Source organism: Brienomyrus brachyistius, chromosome 1 (assembly GCF_023856365.1).
Source record: "Brienomyrus brachyistius isolate T26 chromosome 1, BBRACH_0.4, whole genome shotgun sequence".
Taxonomy (NCBI): domain Eukaryota; kingdom Metazoa; phylum Chordata; class Actinopteri; order Osteoglossiformes; family Mormyridae; genus Brienomyrus; species Brienomyrus brachyistius.
The window spans coordinates 9853510-9871655 of NC_064533.1; the positions used below are offsets into that span (position 1 = coordinate 9853510).

At 48.0% G+C, this 18146-nt stretch overlaps 1 protein-coding gene across 1 annotated transcript; it reads right to left on the reverse strand.

The window, feature by feature from the left end:
- Positions 1–11087: 11087 nt before the first annotated feature.
- On the reverse strand, positions 11088–15008 carry LOC125749391 (serine/threonine-protein kinase pim-3-like). Its single transcript, XM_049026611.1, has 6 exons — positions 14295–15008; positions 14042–14151; positions 13760–13810; positions 13291–13654; positions 12458–12634; positions 11088–12365 (listed from the first exon to the last, which is right to left on the reverse strand). The coding sequence occupies exons 1-6, from the start codon at positions 14380–14382 to the stop codon at positions 12169–12171; spliced, it is 987 nt and encodes a 328-aa protein (XP_048882568.1). The 5' UTR covers positions 14383–15008; the 3' UTR covers positions 11088–12168.
- Between the last annotated feature and the right edge of the window lie 3138 nt (positions 15009–18146).

The window sequence follows — 18146 nt, forward strand, 5'->3', positions numbered from 1 at the left end:
AGACAGCAGCTTCAGCCGGGTCATGACGTAGCAGTCCAAGCGCAATGGGAGCGACACGGTAATGAAAACAAGGCACCCCTTCACCCACGGCCACTCCATCCTGTGACAATCACTCCTGCCAGAATGTTTATCTCTGCTGTCCGAACCACAGCTCAGTGACATCATCATAAAGTGCTGGTAACCATATGAACGTGTAACCGGGAGGGCGAGCGATGAAGTCATTTTAAATGAGCCGTGTGCGGTAAACACCTGGCTGGTATAGCTGCCGCCATGGCGACGGAGGGGAGCGAGGTTTCGAGTGGGATGTTGATGCCCCGTGGGATGACAACACGGCACCTCTGCTGGCCAGGAGCCGTCCAAGCAGGACATGCTGTTTTTCTCCACAGTGTGGAATGAGAAAGCATGTAGGACGCGGTCACATGACCACACGTGCGGCGCATTAACGAGATGCGACCTTGTGAATTAGTGCAGTCAAGAGCCCAGGGACTTTGTTATTTGTTTTATAACTAAATAGGATATTTTTGCCAAGGGATTAATCAACGTCATATTGATTCCCCACCCACGCTTTTAATTAAAGGGGCTTGTTTATGCGCCGTTTGGATCATTGTACCGGAGGCATCTGGGTCACACCAGAAACAATGGCAACATGGAAAAACAGACGAATATTCCATTTTCAGCCTTTTTTCCACAGTGATTGCCCCCTTAAATGGAAGGGTTAGAGCAGCAGCTTATCCAGCAGCTTCTGGAACAAAGCTCACATGAGGCAGTGTTGAGTAATCGTGGAGGACAGGCATTGCTGGGAAGCCCCCTGGACGGTATGAAGTCATCCTCAGGCAGACAGACTGTAATCCCTCCCATTCAGGCCTGTTTTCCACCCATTGGAATATGACTCCTGTTGTTAGAAATAGAGGATTTGAAACACTGGTATCAGAACGAGCATTTTGGAGCGATCGCTGTGGATCGGTTGTAAAAACAGTGGCACGCCCAGGGGGCTAAAACAATGGCTTTCTAGAAGAGGAATCTTCCAGTTTTGACATCAACCTTAACGGAGGTCCAAGCTGAGTTCCTGGTGAACCGGACTGTGTGAGGCACTGTCACAAAGCTGTGACGTTGTTGACTGTCTCGCAGCATCCCTATGCCTTTACATGATCGACAGGGATCATTCCACGTACCGCAAAAACACACCCGACCAGACAGCTCAGCGGTATGGGACCTGGGGCTTTCTGTTCACAGACCGCAGTGGCACGCCAGTGCGATCCCTTCATCCAAGCTTCACGCAAACCCAGCGCTCCTTTCGCTGTTATTTTAAATAAGGACACTGCTCTATTTCTGTCTCTGTTTTCAGTCCCCAAAGCTGAACGGATGTAATATTCGGCAGAAAACTAGTCATGAGGCCAATGTGATTCTGCAGATCGGAGGGCGCGGGCCTCCACATCGAGTGTGATGACACGGCAGGTCGCTTCAGCAGTGTGACGGCGGAGGATCGCGGCCTCGGTGTGTCCTTGCTGCACTCTGCTTCCCCTCTCTGTCTCCCTCCATCTCCTTTCCCCTCTTTCCTGAGTGCCCTGCACAAAGATGAGTCAATATCACGAGTACACAAAACGCGAGGGCCCCCTCTTTGTGCCAAAGGTAACGCCGGCCACCCGCAAAGATGTTTGACCCGAGTGCAACAGGCGATCCTCCTGATCGGGCAGCTTCATTGTATGAACAAACTCAGCTAATAATTCATGCTGAAATGCATGAATAATATGGCAAACATATTAGTGCTCCTTACCACAGCAGCCCGTACTCATACTGCTAATACGTAAAGCCATCTCCTAAGAGAATGTCTCCCAGTGTACATTAATGCTCACATCGTTTCAGAGATTGCTGTGGACCCAGCTGGCGTCTGCTCCCAGTAAGTGGCGGAATGGGAGGATCTTTCACACCAAGAAGAATTTATTCTTCAGATTAATTATACTACGGGAACAGCTCGAGCTGGCGGAGCTGTGATCAAAATGTACCCGACGTCTGGTGACTTCGCTAGAAAGCTCGCAGGATAAGCTTAGCGGGGTAAAAGCGGCACGGTGTTTACCTTTCGGTGTTAAATGGAGTCCAAGTGACTCATTCTTTCAGCGTATCGTGAACTCTCGCAGAATTAATGGGCAAGATTGAAAATATTTACAGCGAGGCTTTAGGGTGAAGGAGAGAACCTGGAGCAGGCTGCAGAGAGACTGGCCATTGTGTGGTCTGTGCTGTATGGCGGAAGATAATCAAGGAGTTGTGCGGATTGTTATATAAACAGTTCCTCAGGCAGCACCTTGTAATGGCAACACACAACGTACTGCACGAGAGGCCAAAAGCTGCTGGAGAATGTTCCGGGGCTGGGCTAACCTCCTACACATGAAACACTCTGTACACAGGCAAGGGCTCATACTCATATCTCTATATTAATGTCTACAACGCCTACCCTGTCCCATCCTTGTCGATTTCATTCATTAATGTGTGGGATTTGGATCAGGATGCCACAGAAGGACAGCAGATATACAGACGCTCTCTTTGCTCAGACAGACCTCGGCTCTGAACTGACTCTCAGGGAAGCACATTCGAAACATTTTCTAAGCATATGAGGTCAGAAAGCACTGCAAAGACTCACACTGGCTTCACGGTGCTCACCATTTCCAGAAAGTCTGCTTGTCAGTCTCTTGTGTCAAAGTTCAGGTGTGACTCAATCCTGCTGTGACTCGTAAGTGACTTACTGAAATTGATTTCCACATTCTCTCCAGATTCCTCCCTACATACTCATTCAAACCCACAGGTGACCTTATCGAAGTCCATTTTGACTGATAAAAGTTAGCTCAAGTTTAGCTTATCGCGTTATTTTGGAAACGGTAACATGGGAACATGACTTGTTTGTTTGTCTCATCTGACTGAAATGGATGCTACGTGTGATCATCCTATCGACCGAATGTGTCGAGGTGAATATTCAGCTTCTGAGATCATGTTTGTACCTCACAATTTGATAATGACCGTTTATACCCTGTAGCATGTCGATGCATGCTAAGCAAGAGAAAACGCATGTCAGCAATGAAGAAGCACATATCCTCACAACTGCATTTACTCTTTAGCAAGCAACACACAGGCCTCTAACAGACAGGGTGAGTGAAGGTCACTGGAGCAGAGCAGAAATCACATATCAAATTAAGAGTTACACTGCAAAAGAATAGAGGGTGTGCATTGAATTAAGAGTTTCACTGGGAAATTGTGAATGGTATGTATTAAACTGAAAGTTTCATAAAAGCATGGATAGTGCGAATCAAATTAAGTGTTTCCCTGGAAAAGTACGGATGGTACAAAGTAGGAGTGATAAAATTGGTGATTAAGAGGAAAGACTGACTTCCTGAGAAGTCTGCCGGCCGTTTTAAGATAAAAAGCTTCTCAGTGCTGTAATAACCCAGACTGACAGACAGACTCTTGCGATAACAGAGAGAGACGTCCATGAGAGGGAAGAGACTGCAAAGGTCACGTCTATCTGTCTGTTTATTCCTGTACGTCCTGCCCCCGTGGCTCCCGCGGGTGAGGCTGTCTCCGCATGTATCGACGGCTCGGACGCCCATGCGATGTGTGTGAGAACAGCGAGCCCCTTCATCAGTGGATGACGGCATGCGTCGTTCCAGCAAGGAGGAAGAGGCCCCGAACACGTCACATCTGCAATCCAGCTCATGCGAGGACAATAGCAGCCTCAGGCCCACTGAACACATCTGGCGGAGGATTCCCGCAGGAGCTCAGTGTCATGCTTCGTGTGGGTCCTGATTCACACTGGTCTGCAGTATGTGAGCCGTGTAAAGAGGACCAACTGTGAGATAAACAGGAAAGTGCTCAAGAACTGAATGTGACAACAACACATACATGTGTTTGAAACGATATTATAAAGATTCTATATATAAAACTGAACATATCAGACCCACCATAGGCATACCGATTTCAGCGAGGCAGATGAGAGACAGCCGGCGGGTTGGGGAGGGGTGCTTGCTTGGCTTGGGCGGGTACTATGTTAAAACTACCCCCCACCCCCATACTGGGAAATTATTTTGGGAAGTAGGATAGGAAAATCATTTATTAATCCCATACCGGTGAAATTTACTTGTTACAACAGCCAATAGAATTAAATAACAATAAAAAACAAAAACTTACAACTATAGAAATAATAATGAAAATGATAAAAATTCATGTACACAATTATACAAATTGCATATGTGCACTAGATACTGCACAGATGTAACAAACATTCGCGATAATGAACATTCAATACCTAATATTCTATACCGAAATAGCATTGTTTTTTAACTACTGTGAAACCAGTGTTAATTTTGACAGCATATTTTGATTTAGTTTTAGTGCTTTGATGAAAATGCAATTAGATTTATTTATATTTTAGACACCTGATTGTTTTATAGTCCAACTTTAGAAAATTACAGGATATTTAGTTGACTATATCTACAGTGCATGCAGTCAATGAAACTAACAGGTTTACTCGAAGTAGTAACACATACATGTACACAGGCACCCCGCAGATTGGTCTGCCTCTATCCTCTCTGGATACATGTCTAAAGCTATCATAGCAGGCCATTAGGTTTGAGCATAGCCTTTAAGTACATAGATTTAACTACTGCAATGTGGACCATTTCAATTCTTAAATGGTTTTATATGAACTTTATTTATCATTATATATAATGTAAATAAAACCAAATTTTAGTCTCAAACAAAATACTTGCTTATATTAACAAATCTTCATTCATATTATAAAATAGACAGATAGATTGATAGATAGATCGATAGATAGATAAAAACTCAAGTGTCCTCTCTCAAAAACGCTATCAAGTATCACGCTGGCATGCAAAAAGGGACAAAGGACACAGGAGCTGGAACAAACGAAATGGGTTTTATTCAACTGATAGACTAAAACAGAAAGGAACAGAATCACAGTCACCAACCTGAGTGTCACGGCGAATGTATGAGAGTTGGCAACTCTGGATTACGGGGTAGAGGGATCCCATTTGTAGAGCATGGAACCCTACAAAGAAGCCACAAGCAGAATCAACGCTAATGCCAGGACTAGGGAGCGCTTTTATATAAGGAGTAACGAGGGAGCAAAATGAGAGGCGGCTGGAGTCAATCACACAAGGGCAGGAACAGGAGGCAGGACAAAATGTGTAACGGAATCAGAATCATGTTTTCCGACATAGTGGAGAGGAGCATAATTCAGCCTGATGTGATGATTTCCTGGCGGCACCCAAACTGGTGATATCCAATTACAACCATGATGGGGAGGGGTTTTGGTGGTAAAACTTGCTGCTGGCTAATTTTACCGTCGCTGAATTCCGGAAGGACAGATTTCCGGGACATTGTGCATCATTCACAGATGCCCAGGAGCTACTGTCAATTTAAGAGAGACTCCCAGTACTTCTAGGACATGTGGGATATCTGATATTTAAAACACATGCACAGATACATATACAGCCTTGGAAAAAATTAAGAGACCACTGTATATTTTTAAGCAATTATGCATTTTTACATCCTGGTTTAACCGTGGTTCTGCTGACTGAAGGCTACGCTGAGCAGCAGGCTGCTTCCAGGTTAAAAAATCTCTAAGAGAGCAGTACACAAGAACAAGATAAAGCAGGAGACACTGGTAATGACCATAAACCAGCCCAATGCCAGAGATGACCGTCAACTTATCTAGATGAATCGGAGGATGACGCACAGTGACCTTCAAAAAGAATGGGAAAGCATCACAGTAAGTGCCGGTATGAAGTGCACTGCAGTAACAGGCTCCTAGAAGCAGGACTGTAGTCCCATAAAGCAAGGAAGAAGCCCTTCATTAATGACAAACACAGAGCAGGCTGTGTTTACAAAATATACATTATTCACAGACGAACACCCATAAATTGAGAAATAAGTGAAACAAGAAATTGTGCTGATGTTTCTTTGCTTTTTTCCACGGAATTATATGAGACTCCTGTAGCACAACGAAGTAGAACATCGCACTAATTAACGAGTAAATAGTGCCTGGTTCAGAGGCCCCTTCCTCCTGCAGATGAGCAGCTCTAAAAGGACCCCTTTCAGCAGGGGCAGTGAGTGGGCCAGCGTGTCCTTCCACAGCACAGTGACATAGCATCACATGCAGTGTGGTGGTTCTACGCCCAGGTGTGCGTGATTCCTCTCCTGGCATCGCTGGACGGCTGCGCTGCACCTCACTTACAGACACTTCATTTATCTGTTTGTTTCGATCAAGTAATCGCTTCAGTTGCCATTGAAAGACCCTGTATCAGGATGAACACAGGAGCTCATACCTGAACAATTACGGGGTGGATTTGATTATGCTGGTTTTAAGGGATTGCGTCCGATATGCACACCTTGAGCAGTGACACTCACGATCTTTGACCCCGGCCACATGCCTCACTGCTGACAAACACCAGGACGCCAATGATCTCAGCCTTATCTGCAGAGGGTCCGGTGACATCAGCTTGATTTCATTGGCTGTTGTGTAAATCAGGGTTGGGGAACCTGTTCCATGGAGGGCTGGTGTGGGTGCGGGTTTTTTGGGATGGCCTCTGGATCAGCCAATAACAGTGGGTCCCCAGGACTGGAGTTGAGGACCACTGCTTTACTGACTGAGAGGTCATCCCAAAAACCCGCACCCACCCCGGCCCTCCATGGAACAGGTTCCCTGCCCTTGGTGTAAATGATGCGTGGCTGACAGCAAGATGACAGGAATGGACACAGAGTGCAGAGTGACCAACACAGACCTCCTGTGTGACACGCACGACTTCCCCACGTCTGTTTGGTTCAGATGGGGTATTATAAGAGCTCATGTGGACAATGAAGGTCTCGACCTTCTGACTGCTGGCATGAAACAGGTGAAAAGTCAAGCCAACATAAACAGTACCCCTCCCCCCCACCCTGACTCCTTCTTCTCCTCTGGGCTAAATCTGGCTCCTCGCCCCCCTACAGCTCTATCTGCAGGGGGTCCCCTCACCCATCTGCCTTTTTCTACCTTGTCTGTCAGGCTGTCAACTTTGCCTTCATAACGAGGTCTTGCTGTTGAACCCTCAGACAGGTCATCAGAGCAGGCCATCAGGAAAACACATTAAAACTGGCAATCCATTAAGCCTTATACGGATTCATTTCATTTAGAATGTATCCAGTGTTAAAGTTAATGCATTAACCCAATTGATTTTGTGATGAATTGTTAGCCAGATAGCTAGATAGCTGCCGTGAATGATCAAAGTGTTTTCTGTAATTTAGTCAGATTGATACATTCTTATAAGATGCAAACATCCCGTACCAGGCCTCATGCTAAAGCTAGCACAGCCTCGTAAACGCAGCCTACAAAGTAACCAGTCCTTTCCTGGCACAAAGGGGCAGCTGGCAGCTCGGCTTGATGTGAGCATTCTCGAGTTTCTGAGCGACTACGCAGCCACAATGTCGCGGCACTTTCCAGAACATTCAGAAACGACTCTGTGCGCGAGTCATTTACATTTTGGGATCAAGCTGTTCCCTCATTAAACACAAGCTGCCCTGAGTGAGAGTCAGTCTGTTCACAGAACATAACAGCCTGAACGGAATTATATGTAAGCTTTTCACTTTTACCAGTGATGGCCAATCACACCATTAACCCCTTAGTGGTTGTTTCCACCTCTTTTGGGATTCCTCTACCCACAGTCAATATGTGAGCAAGAAGGCCTCTGACCACAAAGCTGTGATTTAAAGCTTATGGAGATAAAATCCATCCATCCATTCATTTTCCAAACCACTTATCCTACTGGGTCGCGGGGGGTCCGGAGCCTATCCCGCAAGCAATGGGCACGAGCCAGGGAACAACCGAGGATGGGGGGCCAGCCCATCGCAGGGCACACTCACACACCAGTCACTCACACACGCATTCCTACGGGCAATTTAGCAACTCCAATTAGCCTCAGCATGTCTTTGGACTGTGGGGGGAAACCGGAGTACCCGGAGGAAACCCCATGACGACATGGGGAGAACATGCAAACTCCGCACACATGTGACCCAGGTGGAGACTCGAACCCGGGTCCCAGAGGTGTGAGGCAACGGTGGTAACCGCTGCACCACCCTGAAGATAAAGTAATTGTTAAAAAATTAACTTTCACTATGGATATGCTATGACCGGTGCAGCAAAGACACAAAGATACAATAAATTCAATGAAAATACCAGATATAGCCTCATACAAAACAATTAACCCTTATCTGGCTAGTTTTCCTAACCAACCCCCAACTCTCTCCCTGTCAGTTAGGGTTAACCCTAAACTAGACTGTACTGTTTGAGGTTTCCTGGTAGAACAGAGGGAGCTGATGGCTAATAGCAGAGGCTCAGTCTGTGTGTCTACTTTGAAATTCTAACAAAGAGCTGCAAGAGAATTGCCACCGAACAGCCAGGGAGCAGACAGAGAATGACCAGGTAGTGACCATAGAACAGCTAGAGAATGACCACAGAGCAATCAGAGAACAGCCAGGGAGCAGCCGGAGAACAGCCAGAGAATAGCCAGGGAGCAGCCGGAGAATGGCCAGGGAGCAGCCGGGGAATGGCCAGGGAGCAGCCAGAGAACAGCCAGAGAACAGCCAGGGAGCAGCCGGAGAACAGCCAGAGAGCAGCCAGAGAATAGCCAGGGAGCAGCCGGAGAATGGCCAGGGAGCAGCCAGAAAATGACCAGGGAGCAGCCAGAGAATTGCGAGGGAGCAGCCGGAGAATTGCCAGGGAGCAGCCAGAGAATTGCTAGGGAGCAGCCAGAAAGCAGTCAGAGAATGACCAAAGAGCGACCAGAGAACAGCCAGAAAACAGAAAGAGAACAGAGTACAGAAAGAGAACAGTCTGAGTACAGAAAGAGAACAGTCAGAGTACAGAAAGAGAATGGCCAGATCTCTGGAGATCAGGTCCTACTCCTTGTATTATAATAACCTGAAATGATTAACTTTATGGATTTTTATCTGGTGGATCTCTACCCTTCACCTGGGAGACAGAGAAAAACAATAAAAGGCTTAACTTTTCATAATGAAACGACAAGACTGTATACACACCAGAGCTGTCTTCATAGCACAACACCACAGAGTTAGCATCTCGCAGCATTAGCGACCCATGGAATTAGCATATCACAATATTAGCATTTGCAGCGTTAGCACCCGCAGAGTTAACGTCTCACAGCATTACAATTTGCAGCATTAGCGCCCGCAGATTTAGCGTCTTGCAGAGCTGGAGACCTTGAGCATTAAAACCTGCTTAACTGCAGCCGTCCGAGCTTCTGCCATCACAGGGGACTTCCTACATCCCCTGAGGTCCCATTCAGCCTGGGATGCTCTTCACTATGCAGAGTCCATTCCTGATCCTAACAACCGAGAGCAGAAGGCCTTTTAATTGAACTAAGTTATCCATTTACATGCAAATCGCCTTGGGGGACAGAGATGGTGTCTATTACCCAGAGCACTTAGCGGGCTGTCCCAGACATTTTTGTGGGGGGGTGGGGAAGCCCTGTTAAATGCCATACACCTATCAGCATCTGATCCCTGTTAATTCAGTCTCTGCATGTTGATGGTTTGACCGACGTTATCGGTGCTAGCAGGCCAAGACTGCTTTTCACATATTCAGAACTTGGAAATGCATGCATATAAATCCGACTCGGTTCAGTTTCCTGACTGCTACACTGCACCTCTCAGCCACGTTTCAGTAACCTGGCGAGAGTCAGACAAGGTTACATGGAGATCCAACCAAAAATGCTGTTCTCGATATTTGGCAAGGCTGAAATCCACCCCAGAAAAATCTTTGGAAGTGGCGTGTTTTTGAAAATAGGCATTTTTCATCACCTGACACATGACCAGTATTCCTTGGAACGGGAAAGTGATATTTACCTGCAACCACAGAACAATTCATTTGAGGTTGCTTAGAAAATTTCCTGAAGAAAATTTGAACATCATTTCTGAGTGTTAAATTGACACGCTTTGGAATTGCCTCAGGTTGCTTCAGCAATCCTGTCCTTTCATTGCTCTTGTAAGAGACGTGATCAACAAGCACAAGCACAGACCATGTCAGCTGCAGCTTAAACAGGGCGGCAATGGGGTCGCATGTGATCCTGAAAGATTTCTGTAACTGCGTAGCACTGCATAACTGAAAGAGAAAAAAAAAACTAGCTGGCTGGTAAGTCAAAGGAGAAATGCAAAGGGAGTGATGAATCAGGTCTGGGAAGGGGGTGCAGCAAGAAGAAGTGAATGATACTACTGCGGAAAATGACTGCTGTTTTTCACCTCTTAATTTACTGATTATTAGTAGCAGGTTTAATGAGGTTAGATGAATGGAGTGCAGCTTCTACAAAGCAGCATTTATCACACCGAGCACAGAGGCAGAAGATGAATGACGCGCTGACAGCGTCAAGCCCGCGCTGAGCGATGATGACTCAGATCGCAGGGTCCGGCCACATCCCCGGCGTCTCGACCAGCCCGAGTCACACCGGCGGCCGCTGCCAGGGTCATAAGTCACTTCCCAAAGTGAGGCGTCGATCTCAGCCTGTCGGTATGGTAACAAAGCCAGTGGGGGACGGGGCAGGAATTAGACTGCCTGAAAAGCATGTTTTTTTGCCACACCAACCTGGAGGGTGCGGGGACCCCGCTACAGACTTAGAGTCTGGCACCAGCATGTAGCTAGTCAACTGTTCAGAAATAAAAATTGTGACTTTTAACCTGCAAAGGCGTAAATAGATGTCGCTACAAACGTACACGTGCGACTTAATAGTGCACATGGAGAGTACCTGCACCCCATAGGGTACGGCACTAACCCAACAGTGCCCCAGACCACTCCTGAGGTGTCAGCCGCAGCGTGCGACTCGCGGATCATCATCCTGTCGGCTGGAATGCCACCACGAACCATGGTCTGTGCCTCCTGCACAGCTATGGGGTCAGACTCACCATGCACTCCTCCTTAATGAACCCTTATCCAATATCTCGGCAGAAATGTTCATGTGTGTGTCTCTCAATACTAACTCTTGTGCTGTTTTTAAACTGTCTGAAACCAATGAAAGGCCACACGACTGTTAAGTACAAAAAAAATTTAATTGAACTTTTTTGTATAAAAATAGGCTCCATCACTGAATTTCACACCAACTTAAAGACAAAAATTAAATAAATCCAACAGTGGGCTTCAATTCAACAACAGCAAGCACAGTTCCCTCCTGCCCCATTAAGTTAAACAGGTGCCACCTATTGGACAGACTACAGAAGTCCCTCCCCCCCCCCCACAAGCACCCACCATTGCTCCTCAAATTAAAGCACAGGTTCTGCTTTGAGACAGCAGGTCAACATTACATTTTGGGGGGGTAAGGGGGCAGAAGCGGGTCAAGGCTGCAGTGAGACTGTGGGCAAAGTCCATTTTAATAAGAAAGGCAATAAATAAATATCCAGGGTGGAATGTTTACAAATAAATATATGGGAAAAATGTACATAGATACAATATTGCAGTGTATTTAACTGAGTCAATGAATATTGCATTGGTTGTGCCTGGCAGATAGGGGTGGGGCAGGGCAGAGGCATGTAGCGTCAGCAGTCAGAGAGCAGGGCTGGGGGTGGTGTTGTCGATAAACAAAATCGAGAGAAGGGGGGCTGGCCGGATGCAGGTAGAAGTGTGAGTGAGCAGCAGGTACCACGGGTTTGCATTGGGAGTGTGAGCTTCAAGTATTCTGCTGTGAGCAAGGGTTCCACCCCTAATCATGCGACTCAGCGCCGGCCGGTAACACGCACGCCTGGGGGGGGGGGTGGGGTTGCGGGTAGGGGGAGGGTGTCCCGTCTGTACAGCTTACAAACACTCTGACAACGAAAGCCCCACAAAGCAGCTTTCAAAAAGGCACTGAAAACTCAAAAGGAGACGGTCTGATGAACGTCGGCTGAGCTCTATGAGAGCAGCCAGCGCGTCCGTAAGTTGCAGAAAATATAAACCAGCCTCGGAACAAAATTAAAAAAACTAATAAATTAAAAGTGCTGGTTAGACCACCCGCAAGCGTTCCCCATGGGGAAACCATTCAGAAATTATATAAAAAAATAATAATACTAAAGGAAGAACAAACCATAATAAATTACAGTTCCCAGAAGGAAAGGGCAGGGCGGGGCCCACACAGTCCACTTTGGGCTCTACAGGCCCTCCTCGCCGGAACTAGTGCCAGAGCCGTCGCTGGAGCCGTCGCTGCTGATGGCCTCCAGCCGGATGCCACGCCCCGCCGCCTCCAGCTCTTCCGGCACACGCATCCACGGGTGATCGAAGATCTGCTCCAGTGTGGGCCGGTCCGAAGGCCGCAGGCACAGGCACCACCGGATTAGCTGCTGGCATTCTGCGGGGGGGGGGGGCAAGCGGAGTCAGCATCCGGAGGGACAGAGAGAGAGAGAGAGAGAGAGAGAGAGAGAGAGAGAGGCAAATACGCACCAGCAGACAACCTCCTCCTGAAGTAGAGACGTCCACGTAATATCTCCTCATCCTGCTCAAACGGGATGTCTCCGCACACCATGTCATAGAGCAGCACGCCCAGCGACCACACCGTTGCCGAACGCCCATGGTATCTATGGTACCTGATCCACTCCGGTGGACTGTAGACTCTGGTGCCTGAAAACAGACATCATCTCGGATCACACGCGACACTTAAACAGAGACTCTTTCAACTTCAACCACGAGATATGAGAAATAAAAAGGCATAGCGTCAGCTTGGGAGATTAGGAGCATGTATATGGAGGCAAGCTGCACTGTCGTTCTAAGGACCAGCACCCCCTACCCCCCACCACACACACACAGGCAGCTGACTGCAGCCCAGAAATACAGCCTGACAGGAATTTTAGGAGCAACTACACTGCGGCAGGACGGCAGTCATCTAAAATTACACCAAAACAAATCCCACTCACTGCGCTCGCCAAAGAAAGGCTTCAAACACCCCCTGCCCCGCCCCTGCCCGCCCCCCCCAGAGCACACGTATCCTGGACACCAAACAAAAACAGGAATCCGTGACGTGGCCGTCACATGGCCAGTAGGCTCGAGTTTCACAACAAACAGACGTGACGTGGCGGCAGATCGCAGCTGCACTGAGCTACCAGAGCCAGACGGGGCGCCAGAGCTCTCTCAAAGGCTACTCTAGGACACGTCCCCAAATGGCCCCTCCACAGCACCACCCGGGGGGGAGGGGGCGCTTGTGTTTCACGACCGCCAACGTCCTCAGCTCATGCTATACTGCTCGGGGAGGGGGGAGGCAGCCCTGGGCAGTGCCGTACCGTCAAAGTCAGTGTAGACCGTGTCCTTGAGGATCGCCCCCGAGCCGAAGTCGATGAGCTTGAGGTCTCCACTGCTGAGATCCACCAGCAGGTTCTCATCCTTGATGTCCCGGTGAACCACGCCGCAGCTGTAGCAGTGGCGAACTGCCTCAAGAACCTGCCGAAAGAAGCCACGGGCCGTGGCCTCGTCCAGGGCGCCCTTCTCGGTGATGAAGTCGAAGAGGTCCTTGACGTGCTCAGGCCGCTCCATGATGATGAGCCACCCGTCGGGTCGCTCGTACCAGTCCAGCAGCTTGATAACCCCCCGGAAGGAGGGGCCCACCTTCTTCAGCAGGACAATCTCCAGGGGCACAACCGAGCCATTCTGGGGGAAACCGAACAAAAAGCCACGTTCAGCAGAGTCCCTCACCAGGCACCTCACCCAAAAAGCTGCACAATCAGGCAGGGAGGGGAGCCACCAAATACGTACAATGGTGCCCCACTCTGTGACACGGTCCCTCGCCACATGCTTGACAGCGACCTGGAGAGGGAGAGAGAACAGGGTCACCAACTAGACAGCGACATCCCGAAGGAATCTAAAGGGATCTTCATGGAAGGGCAACAGTCCCGGGGAGTTCCCCTAATACTTCATCATAATGACAATTAATACGATCTTAAAACACCGATATTCGGATGTTTAAAGCTGAACCGATAGAGATAATCAGCAAAAACTATAACGATAACAAAAACAACAAAAATAGGCGGCGCGTACCGGCAGCCCGTCCGAGACCCGGTTCCCGGCGTACACAGTGCCGAAGCCGCCGCTCCCCAGCACCGAGCCCACTTGGTAGACCTTGTCAAACGGCTCCTTCTCGACCTTCACTGCGGATCAAAAAAGCACGGAAAGGTTGGACTTATACTCCACAAACGAGACATTAAAGCAGAAGCACAAATCCGGCGTGACACTCCGGAGTATCCATGATGAGGGAGAGCAAGACCCTGAGCGCGAGGCGGCGCCGGCGCACCTGGCTGCAGCTGGATCTTCACCGGCAGGTGCTCCATCGCGCCGGGGCTGCACATGTGCGACAGGGAGCCCAGCTTGGAAAGCAGCATGTTAGAGCTGCGCGTCGAGGCGCCTCCGCGTTTACACACCGACGGAAAATAATATAGAAAAGCTATAAATAAGTGAAGCAGCAGCAGCGGTGGGGGGCGGCGGCGTCCGGCTATCGGCTCCGCCGCAGTCCAGCTCCGTCACACGGAGCTAAAGCGAGCCCTCCGCACAAAAAGAATTCAGAAAGAAACACGGGCACGGCGTGCAAGGCTTCCAGGGCAGCTTGTACTCAGACCGTACGGACGACAAAAAACGCCCCGAATAAAATAAATATAAATACAAATAAATAGTATACGACTTAAAGGCAATATACCGGCATACACTGATCAGCTCCAATCTGACTGACCGCGAATTCGGCTCTACTCATTTAACGTCCGAAAAAGGTACATATCCCTCCGCCATGGTAATTATCCTTAACAACAATCGAGAATGCGCCGACGTTTCCTTGAAATTTTACAAAAGTGTTCTTATATTCGAAAAATGGGTCCGTATTAAATATATGAATGTTTCAATATCTTTCAAAAATCATTTTTTATAGATGGTGGATATGTAAATATACGCACTAGTTAATCAGATAGTACGAGACGCCCAAGGATTTCTTGTCTGAAGGCTTCGCGTTGCGTTTCATTTGCATCGGTAGTGTGGCGCGGGCCAATCGGATTGCGCTTTATAAATACAGCCTTGTCTTTCTCGCCCAATCGTGATGCGCCGTTTAACATAATGGGAGAGGACACGAGCGCATGTGGCGGGATTCCCTCCCCCGCGTCGCGGCTCTCTGCGGATGTCTACCACATGGCCTGGCACTATGCAGGGAGTCTGGCAGCGGTGGTCTGGCGAGTGGGCTCTTGTACACGTTTAAAAACATCTCTGCATAAGGACACGTGTTGTTGTATCATTTATATTTTTGAAAGACACGTCTTTCCAACGACTTAATACCACTTAAGGCAGAGGCTACCGCAGTGCTTATAAATGCAGCGAAATGTCTCTGCGTATAGAGCGGAATACCAAGGGTAACCCATAGAGGGGGCTACGTGGACAAAGTACATTACTGAGATTATCCTTCACAATGCAGACATAGCAATTAATATATACAAAAAGCCCTTAAGAAACGACAGAAAGAAGTGTTACACTGTGCCTTTTTGTATGTTCCCATTATCAAAGTAAAGTAAATATTTGCCAGCTTTTAAGTACAACGTATATACAATGTTATGGTTGCATAAGTCCCAAATTTTATTTTTATTTTTTTACATTTCTCTGACCAGTAAGTGCAAGGTAACCTTTCACTGGCAGCTTTATGAATCCAGTGCATACCATAGCCTTTCTGAAAGAGTGCCACTGCAAAGCGTGCCCTGAAGCTTTGTGAGCCACCCGCCACCTGAGGGATTTTGGGGGGGGGATATAAATGGGCTCTGGGTGATTGGGTGATTCCTGCCCCCCAGCCAAGTGAAAAGTCAAACCAGACTGTGCTAAAAGTCTCCCTGAGCAAAATAACATGCAACATATGAAGCAGTTTTAATGCGAAAGGAAATAGTCAGCGCTAATTACCACTTAATTACGGTGTACAGTGTCCTTGAGTGCTGGAAAGGCGCCTTTAAATAAAATGTATTATTATTATTATTAATTAGTTATGAGTTTGTCTTTAATCCTCCCATTCTTATCTATGGCTTCTTCCATTTAGGCCACATTTAGGTAATTCTGTGTTTAATACTTCATTTGCATGTTCTCCCGCAGCAGCCGCTGTTTACCGCCCGGTGTGTCCTGTGACCTCGGCTTCCGTAGCAAAGTGTTGGTTTATCTTGATTTCCTTTCTATGGCTGGTCAGAGCAGTAAAGGACACCGTTGTGTAATACACGAGATCAAACAACCTTGCGGCCCTTATCTAGCTGCATATATGTTTAAAAGTATGTGCAGACGCGACACTTTCAAAATCGATTCTCTTTCAAAGTCTGTGCGCTTTCAGTTACTGCGATTTTTGTTAAAATGGTCCGGCATTTCGTTTCATCATTAATGCTGTTATCAGTGTTGGCATCAACATGACTGGACTATCGATGCAGGGCCAAGTAGAGGATCAATTTAGCGTCTATGAAAATTAGCCACATTCTGCTTCATTCAGTTTCATGTGTTGTCCAAAAGTGCTCTTTTTTTGTACTAGCTTAAGAGGCCCTTTTCATTCCCAGGTGTTTTTGGGTTTGATGTAATGGCTCAGGTTTTGAGTTGGAGCAGATGGGTTATATAGATAAAGTTAATCATGGTGATAGTGCTGTGGAAGAGAGACAAAGGATGTCTTTGAAAACTTTACCAACACTCACCAGAGTTGAATTTCAGAAACAAAATATTATGACTGACATTATAAATTGCCATTTGGAGCGGCGACATAGCATTTCTCTCCAAACACCCTGGCAGAGACGTTCCCGCTAGACGCCGCGGCGGCAGGCTGTCACGCACGAGGACGAGGCCGCTTAGCGTTTAGCCACGTGTCACGAGCGTGGTATGGAAGGAATTCAGCGCGGTTCCTGCCAGAAGGTCACCCTGGAGAACTCTGAGTACGGATTAAAGGCCTGAGTAAATGTCACCCCGATATCCACCCTCGTGATCCTGGGGGGGGGGGGGGGGGGGGGTGGTGGTTCTAGTGGTCCTTCCACCTTCTTCAGCTGGAGCCTTTTTCTCCACACCCAGTAGCACCGCCCCGAGACATGCCGTTCTGAACATCGCTGATCTATCATGACGCCTGACGGACTGGATGGAACAGCCTTGAGGGCTCCCCACCAGATGCGATAAACACACAGACTCCGCCTGATCGGCGGCAGATTTACGGCCGAGCTTCTGTGCCGCAGACAGGTTCACTCATGCCTCTCGGCGGTTCAGGCTGAGCAGGACGGCCCCGCTCCCTCTTGAAACTGGACCAACACAAACCTTGTAACACCAAGGCATGCGTACTGCCTGCCGGCCACATTCCAAGCTTACAGTAATACTCCTTTTATAAGCACCACCATGATTTCTCATGGAGTAATCTTGGATAACATTATTTTGGTTGTGGTCCTGCACTGATCAAGAGTCTGCAGTCTAATAATGTCCACTGTGATTTTGATCTTAGTTCAAAGGGACTTTAGATGTTTCACTATGTTAATTATTCTTCATATGACCTGCTAAATTCATGCATGGAACCAGTTGTGGACTGGCTTGGAGTCATTCCCAGTGTGTTTCAGAATGTCTTACTTGCTAGTTACAATCTGCGTTTGATGACCGCTAAGTAGACTCTGCCAGAACACCTGGTTGTCAGGTGTGTCTTGGCTCTCTGGATATATGAAAATATCTGTGCTATGATTGGTTCCCTCTTAAACATTTCTGACAGTAGTGGGTTTTTGTGTGGGGCTATCCTGGGAATTGAGTCATTGTTATGCACCTGAAGATTGACTGTAGATTGAGAAGGCTTACTTTTTATGGGGGCAAACGCAGGGCTGCAGACACACTTTTGGGGGAATCTGTGTGCAGTACTGCTGTGTCAGACAGAGAGCAATAGCGTCAATCCAATGAGGCTCCTCAGGGAGGTTTGATCATTTCGGATCGAACCCCGACCTCAGAAGCAGGCTGTCCAGTGGTGGCTGGCTTTGTGCTGACGGAGTGTCTGTTGGCCCGGCCGCATCAGCAATCTGCTCCATCACCTCGCAGACAGAGCCTGTCCGCGGTGGAGTGACGCCAGTCTTCTGTGTATTAAAATTCCCATGAGCCCCTTCTGCTGCATGAAGACCTAGTGACTTCTGCCAAT

Excerpts from the sequence above, each read along its gene's own strand:
- LOC125749391 (XM_049026611.1), bottom strand. The coding sequence starts at position 14,382 with ATGCTGCTTTCCAAGCTGGGCTCCCTGTCGCACATGTGCAGCCCCGGC. Across the intron at positions 14,152-14,294 it reads GAAGATCCAGCTGCAGCCAG|TGAAGGTCGAGAAGGAGCCG; the intron begins GTGCGCCGGCGC and ends TTTGATCCGCAG. Across the intron at positions 12,366-12,457 it reads CAGGAGGAGGTTGTCTGCTG|AATGCCAGCAGCTAATCCGG; the intron begins GTGCGTATTTGC and ends CCCCCCCCGCAG.